General features: G+C 41.0%; 1 protein-coding gene across 1 annotated transcript; it reads left to right on the forward strand.

Annotated features, from left to right (window-relative positions):
- The first annotated feature begins 4,728 nt into the window (after positions 1-4,728).
- Positions 4,729-5,832, forward strand: LOC105726703 (olfactory receptor 10G2). Its single transcript, XM_012466244.2, has one exon. The coding sequence runs from the start codon at positions 4,824-4,826 to the stop codon at positions 5,778-5,780; it is 957 nt and encodes a 318-aa protein (XP_012321667.2). The 5' UTR covers positions 4,729-4,823; the 3' UTR covers positions 5,781-5,832.
- Positions 5,833-8,629: the final 2,797 nt, after the last annotated feature.

Raw genomic sequence — 8,629 nt, forward strand, 5'->3', positions numbered from 1 at the left:
TTTTTTCTGCTCACAGTATTTAATATGCGTGGCACTTTTGACTATTAATATATTCAGAAGTACATATTGAGAATGTATTACATGCCAGGTACTATGCTAGTAGTGCTGGGGATTCTAAGCTAAGCAAAGCCCATATTCTAGTGAAGGGAGACAAACAGTAAACAAACAAGTAAATACAGTGTGTCAGATGGTGCCAAGTGCTGAGAGAAAAATAAAATGGGAACGGGAAGGAGAGGGTCAACAGAAACCTCGCTGATTAGGTGATGCCTGAACAGAAACCTGAAGATGATGGTGGAATCCTGATGAATATTCAGGGAGGAAAGGGGATCAGTTGAGATTTCATAACACCTCTAAGAAATTAGAGGTCATCCAAATAACATACAAATGAGGTCCCCCACCCCGCCGGTTCCCTTTCCAGGGATCCTGCTAGAAACATTTCCAGCTCTCTCTCAAAACAAAATAATGAGGATTTGGGGAGGAATGACGTCATTAGGGAAATACTTCAGAGCAGGGTTTCCCTCGAGGTTAGAATTTTTCTTCAAATCTCTTGGCAGTGTCTTTTTTTCTTTTAATCCATAAAAAGCAACAGCTGATGGAAACTGATATAAAATATGACTGAATATATACAGAAGTCACACACGTCTAAGAGCCCCAAAAGCCAGGTGCTCTGCCAGGTTCTGAACACTTACTTGTCGGGCCAAACTCCTAAAGAAAAAAAATGCTAAAGCCTTTCCAAAACAGATGTGGGAGCCTTTTATAGTAGGCTAGACTGAATCTCTGAAGAGCATTTCTCTATCCACTGGACCACTGCACTCAAGGACAGCCAGCCTCCTCCACAATTGTGCAGCTCTGTACATGTGAGTCTAAACGAATGAAAAAAGCAGCCCTGACACCAGTTCTGTTCAAAATAGGCTGCAGACTAATTTTGGAACTTTAAGACTTTCTGGTATTTTGTCCGAGTGTTAATTTAATCCATCTCTTTTCTTCATCTTTTTCCTCAACTCTTTCCCAAACTGCTAGAATTAAGTTCCTTCTTTTCAAACTCGGGAATTTCTTTTTGTGTTGAGAAAATGACTCAAAAAAACCTCACAATACTATTTTCTTTCCATGTTCTCATTTTAATAGGGTGGTGATAAAGGGCAGAGTTGGGCAGTGATACAGTCATAGGGATCATGAAGAACATGCTTCAGTAATTGTGCAAACACAAAGAAAGGCTGGATTCATAATCTTTTCCTTCTCCAGTGAAGAGGGTACTAAGTACTTTTTCTTAAGCAAGCTCGTTTTTGTTTAACCTTTGGTGATAGGAAAGAATGTGCTCTTGTTAATTCAATAAAATATGTCTAGGCCACCTCAAATTCTATCCATTTCCTCTACTCTGCCCTAGCTCTACCAGGATGTCTAACTCTGAATGAAGGATGACAGAAGGTGAAACTTCTTTTTGAAAGCAGATGTGGGTTGGGTCTTGTCACAAAGGTAAACAGGAGTCCTTTGATCCTAATATATCCAATACAATGCTGGACCAGCCTTCACTCCTCATCTTCAGGATTTCATGACTGTTGAGTAGTAGTTCAGATCCCAAAGATCACTTGTAGAAATCTAAACTTTCAAATTGCTGGATAGAGGCTTGCCCTTCTCAGCACCTCTCTAAATGGAAATACATTGCAAGAAATGTGCCCACATCAAACTAGCTTGATTTTGGCCAGGGTACAGGCATAGAAAGCAGCTTATCTTGTGATCCCATAATGCCACAGAGGTCCCTTGAAAGTGTTCTTGCCCCTCCCTGTCCTTATCTTCTCAATGCCACTCTTTCACCTCATTCCCAGAGTCTCTTCCTAGAGTTTCCAGGCTAATTGCTTTGTAAAAATATATTGTTTAGTCTCTGATGTCACTGGGCTCTTATTTTCAGATGCTTTCTATATTGGACTTTAACTTTTTGTCATTTTCATGTGCTTTGATTTTTTAAATTCTGACCTATCCAATTGGAGGATATCCAGTACAGTCTAAAACTTGGGAAATTTTAGAATATTTTGCTTATCTAATTAGCCGGGATAGATATACTAAAATTGCATTTAACTTTCTTTATCTTAAATATCCTAAGGTTTAAAAGCTAAAAAAGAGGACAGACCTAAAATAAAATGACACAAAGCTGAAGATAAAGGAGAGGGATAGGAGGATCCACAAATGTGGTCTCTACATTCGTCTTTTTTTGGCGGGGGGAGTGGGACAAGATCTCAACCTGCCACCCAGGAAGGAGTACAATGGTACTATCATGGCTCACTGCAGCCTTGACCTTCCAGGCTCCAGTGATCCTCCTGAGTAACTAGGACTGCAGGCATGCACCACTATACCTGGCTAATTTTTAAAATTTTTTGAACTGACAGGGTCCCAATATGTTGCCCAGGCTGGTCTCAAAACTCCTGGGCTCAAGTGATTCTCCTGCCTCAACCTCCCAAAGTGCTGGGATTACAGGCATTAGCTACCATGCTCAGCCTTTTGTCTACTCTAGGCTGGTCCAAGACTGTTTGCCTCTCTTGCGAAGAAAGCCAATCCTTCTGTAAACACAATGTTCCTCCAAAAATCTACCTTCTGGAAGTCTAAGCTATCTTCTTCTGAAGCCTCTGAACACCAAACCCCAAGTTAAAACCATCATTCTTTACCAAGTCTGCCTGGAAAGATAACCTGTCCTCAAACCCACCAGCTATAAGACACTTCAGTTTCCTGCTTCCTCCCAGACAGGCACCCAGAACCTAGAAGGGTAAAAAGAGCTTTCTTTCAACAGGGAGGCTGGGAGAAATGAAATCAAACTTATGCACAACAAAAGAGGGAAAATCAGACTGACAAAGTAGATAAATTAGGGAGAAACTTTTCACTATACATAAGTATGCATCATGGAAGTCCTTCAAATAATTGCCCCAGTGGTACAGTTCTATCTGATTTGAAATATAAAAAATTGATTTTCATAAAAATTTCATGAATATATAATTTGCCTAAGTAGAAGCACACTGGTTTATATTTCTGTATTGACAAAGAAAATTACTTTAGCTCAAAATTACTATTTTTTGCACAATTTTAATCTCAATGCTTTCTATCTTTTCTCTATATTCTAACTGCAGAAATAAGATTTAGTTTTCCCATCCGTTTTCAAATATATCGAAGTGTCCTCCTGAAACTCAGGCAATAAAAGTCTGATATTTCTTCATTCTTGGTGGGCAAAGGACAAATTTAACATTTTCCACAGACCTCAAAGAGCCAGATATATCTAGTATTATTATTATTACTAATAATAACTCTTGAATGTTAGCATATGAATTGTTACTTCAGAGAATACTTAAGATAAAATCTCTTTGGGGAATTTCTGATAGAGATTAAACAGTTAAACTTATTAATATTCACGTTATTTATAATTAATCTATTGCTATTTTAATTGCTTTCTGAAAATAGTCATTTGCATTACAAAGATACTTTGTGGTTAAATGAAAGATAAAAGCATCTGAAACCATACATAGAGTGAAAGTCTTTATCAAGCAACCTATTCAAAAAAAGAGTGAAACAAACACATTCCATCCCTCCATCTATTTTACCATCTGATTCAGATACTTGAAAATCAGTAAAGGTCTTTAGAGAGAGTTGTTGTTTGATAGACAGCAATACACAGATATTACACACAAGCACACTAAAGTTGAAGTCCTGCATTAATCAATGATTTTATAACAAACAATAAAATTCTTCTATGACTTCATACCAAAAAAAATCCAATCCCAAACCAATAAACTATACAAATCACCAAATAAATCTAAATGATATACTGGAGCAATAACAGGCATGAATGTTTCTTGGAGTTTTTTTAATAATGAAACTACACCTATATTACATAATGAATGAGATGGTCCCTTGACATAAAAGTCCCAGCCAGGTGGGCACAAGGTTCAGACAAACAAGATCAAACAGAGAAACAATGTATTCAGTCAGGGGGATTTGGCAACATCCATTCAATCTGCCTCAGTCATTCAGAAAATAATTACGGTATTTGTCACTTTTACGTGCTAGACGGGATGACTACTAAGGGAGAAAAAAAGAAATTAGACAATGCAACATAGTGTATGTGCTCTGAAAAGTATAAACATTGTCCTCAGGAATCAGGAAAGCCTTCTTAAAGAGAAGACACTCAAACTGAATCCTGAAGGAAAAGTGGACACTACCCATGTAAAGGGAGCAGAAAAGGTAATGTGTGCATAAGTCCCAACTTACAGCACCTACTGTGAGAACCTTGGGGAGTGTCATGCATCCCAGCAATAAGAAATAATTATGAGTGGTACAACAGGGACATAAATAAGGGCCAGATAAGGAATATTTTTGCATGCTATGGTGAGGAGATGAGATTTTAGCTGAGGACAAAGGGGACAATGATAGTAGGTGAAGAAAAAGTAGATGCAGTAATGTAGGGTGTTTGTTCCACACTGTTCTGCGTCTACCTCAGTCCCTCTTTGGCAAACTCTCTTTTTGGTTGGAGTTTTCGGTACTTCTCTATCACTCACATGCGTCCTTCTTTCTTCATCTGGCAAATCCTGCCTCTCAGTATCTCTCAACAGACAAGAGTTTCCACCCATCTAGGAAACTAACCAGCCTCTGGAGGGCTTCTTCTATTAAACAAACCTAAATAATTAATGGTGACACTACTTCCTCTTTTAAAAAACAATTTAACGCTATCTTTTTATCTCATAACTCCTAGGCATCAATCATCCTACAAAAGCATTCCCTTACATCATTGTGCTGTGTTTCTCTTGTCAAACTTCACCATTCATCTTAGCAGACTACAAAAAGACATGGGAAAGACCAAAAACACATCGCTGGATACTGTGGTGATAGATTTCATTCTCTTGGGCTTGTCTCACCCCCCAAATCTAAGAAGCCTTCTCTTCCTGGTCTTCCTCCTCATTTACATCCTCACTCAGCTGGGGAACCTGCTCATTCTGCTCACCGTGTGGGCTGACCCAAAGCTCCATGCTCGCCCCATGTACATTCTCCTGGGAGTGCTCTCATTCCTGGACATGTGGCTCTCCTCAGTCATCGTTCCTCGGCTTATTTTGGATTTCACTCCTGCCAGCAAGGCTGTCCCATTTGGCGGCTGTGTGGCTCAGCTGTATTTCTTTCACTTCCTGGGCAGCACCCAGTGCTTTCTCTACACCTTGATGGCCTATGACAGGTACCTGGCAATATGTCAGCCCCTGCACTACCCAGTGCTCATGAATGGGAGGTTATGCACAGTCCTTGTGGCTGGAGCTTGGGTTGCCGGCTCCATCCATGGGTCTATCCAGGCCACCCTGACCTTCCACCTGCCCTACTGTGGGCCCAATAAGGTGGATTACTTTATCTGTGACATCCCTGCAGTATTGAGACTGGCCTGTGCTGACACAACTGTCAACGAGCTTGTGACCTTTGTGGACATCGGGGTAGTGGCCACCAGTTGCTTCATGTTAATTCTGCTCTCCTATGCCAACATAGTCCATGCCATCCTGAAGATATGCACTGCTGATGGGAGGCGCCGGGCTTTCTCCACCTGTGGCTCCCACCTAACCGTGGTCACAGTCTACTATGTCCCCTGTATTTTCATCTACCTTAGGGCTGGCTCCAAGAGCCCCCTGGATGGGGCAGTGGCTGTGTTTTACACTGTTGTCACTCCATTACTGAACCCCCTCATCTACACACTGAGGAACCAGGAAGTGAAGTCTGCTCTGAAGAGGACAACAGCAAGTCGAGGGACTGTGAATGAAAATAAGTAACTACATCTTCATCATCAACACTGCCACTCTCTTCAGCTACTGCTGCATGTGACAAATGTTCTATAAATAGATGTTAGTTTCAGCTGAAATGAATATAATTCTTTTTTTTTTGAGACGGAATCTAGCTCTGTCACCTGGGCTGGAGTGCAGTGGCGCGATCTCCGCTCACTACAACCTCCACCTCCCAGGTTCAAGCAATTCTCCTGCCTCAGCCTCCTCAGTAGCTGGGATTATAGGCACCCACCACCACACCCAGCTGTTTTTTTTTTTATTTTTTATTTTTTGGATTTTTAGTAGAGACGGGGTTTCACTGTGTTGGCCAGGGTGATCTCGAACTCCGGACCTCATGATCCGCCCACCTCAGCCTCCCAAAGTGCTGGGGTTACAGGCATGAGCCACTGTGCCCAGCCTGAAATGAATATAATTATACTAGGAAGAAACTTCTGGTGCTATATTCAACCTCAAGAAATTATCCATAGCTGTTTTGTTTTACCCTTTTCTGACTCAGCTCTCCAGAGAAAGCACATGTTGACTCTGAGAAATTTATGCTTTTTCCCAAGCCTCTAGGCATTCAGAATTGCTTTGCTCACATCAAGGCAAATCCATCCTTCCAAGTACTTAGAATCTCTATGTGGCTCCTCTGTGTTTCCTTTCAGTCCCTCACTTTCCTCCATATAGTAAGTCACCAAATCCTGTTCACTCTGCCTCAGAAATGTCTCTCGGGCTTCTTTTTTTTTTTTTTTTTTTTTTCTCTCGGGCTACTTAAGTGGTCTCCTTATCACCTCCACTTTCCTCCATACAACTACCAGAGTTTTCTTTCCAAAACATTCAACTAAATATTTTATTTCCTGTCCTTATAAATATTTACTGGCTATCCACTGCATATAAATAAAGCCATACCTCTTAGCTTGTATGGTCCTCAAGTCCAAAAACATTTATTATCTGCCCCTTTAGAGAGAAAATTTGCTTACCTCTTCTCTAGACACTTTAACACAAATGTGACTTGGAAGCTATAGAGACCTCCACAAAAGTTTGGTGATAAAAATAATAAAACTATACCACTGGCCGGGCGCAGTGGCTCGCACCTGTAATCCCAGCACTTTGGGAGGCTGAGGCGGGCGGATCACAAGGTCAAGTGATCGAGACCATCCTGGCCAACATGGTGAAACCCCGTCTCCACTAAAAATACAAAACTTAGCTGGGCGTGGTGGCACGCGCCTGTAGTCCCAGCTACTCGGGAGGCTGAGGCAGGAGAATTCCTTGAACCCAGGAGGTGGAGGTTGCAGTGAGCTGAGATTGTGCCACTGCACTCCAGCCAGGCATCTGGCAACAGAGCAAGACTCTGCCTCAAAAAAATAAAAATAAAAACAAAAATAAAATAAATAAATAAAACTATACCACATTCAATGTGTTCTCTTACAACATGGACCATCTCTGGACATTTCAAGAAAGTTTGGGAAAAGCGTTCAGGCAACACCAGATGTAAGTCTAGAAGAAAGTAAGTTAGACCAAACTCAAAGTATTCAAAGAAACAAGACCAAGAAATGCTAAGAAAAATAACAGGCCAGGCATGGTGGCTTGCACCTGTAGTCCCAGCATTTTCGGAGGCAGAAGCAGGAGGATCACTTGAGCCCAGGAGTTCAAGACTAGCCTGAGCAATCTAATGAGACCTCACCTCTATAAAAAATTTAAAAATTAGTCAGGTGTGGTAGTGTGTGCTTATAGACCCAACCTCTTTGGAGGCTGAGGTGGGAGAATCACTTGAGCCTAGGAGGATGAGGCTGCAGTGAGCTGTGATCATGTCACTGCACTCCATCCTGAGCAACAGAGCAAGACCCTGTCTCAAAAAATAAATAAATAAAATTGTAAAATTAAAAAAGAAAAACCAGGCCAGGCACAGTGGCTCACACTTGTAATCCCAGCGCTTTGGGAGGCCAAGGCAGGCAGATCGCCTTAAAACCAACCTGACCAACATGGAGAAACCCTTTCTCTACTAAAAATACAAAATTAACCAAGTGTGGTGGCACGTGCCTGTAATCCCAGCTACTCGGGAGGCTGAGGCAAGAGAATCACTTGAACTCAAGAGGTGGAGGTTATGGTGAGCCAAGATCGTGCCATTGCACTCCAGCCTGGGCAACAAGAGTGAAATTCTGTCTCTAAATAAATAAATAAATGAAAAATTACTGCTCAGGGACCTTGACTTAAAACATTACAGATGAAAGTTGGATCAGATGACCTCTAATGTCTCTCCAACTCTGAAATTCTATGTTTCTTCTAGTCTATGAAGATCTATGTTAGCACCTTGGTAATTCAAAGAGTGAATTTCATAAAATGTGAATGCACCAATAAAAAAAACATCTCTTGACAAGTAACAACCATGTTAGCTTTTTTTTCTCTTTTTTTCCAAATTTATTTTGGAACAGAAAGAGAACCACAGATCTGAAGATTTCAACAAGATCTGTTAAGCCCCACAGACTTTGTCCCACCTGCTGTTACAAAATTGGAAAAAGCTAGAAACCCAGGGAGTCTCCTAGGAAACAAACTATGGATATTAGTCTTGCCTATCACAGGAGTGCTATTACAATATTCCCCAAGCTAAAAGTCTCACACATAGAAACCGACTCTGAGGGAAATAAAAAGAAGTAGTAGAACACAGGAGAGACCAACCTTAGCAGTTACCTTCAGAAAGAGCCACAGCTCTTCCCCCCGTTCATAAGGAAGCTGGAAGTGGATATCTACAAATAAGCAAGCAAATAATAAATTAAGTTTCCATAGTTTGACACTTTACTTTGATCCAGCCAAAAGTAATTTGTTGGGTCTTCCGCCACAAGCTCTTCACAACAATCGCT

This window comes from Aotus nancymaae, unplaced genomic scaffold (genome assembly GCF_030222135.1).
Source record: "Aotus nancymaae isolate 86718 unplaced genomic scaffold, 86718_ANA_hifiasm-v0.15.2.pri h1tg000011l, whole genome shotgun sequence".
NCBI classification, from domain to species: domain Eukaryota; kingdom Metazoa; phylum Chordata; class Mammalia; order Primates; family Aotidae; genus Aotus; species Aotus nancymaae.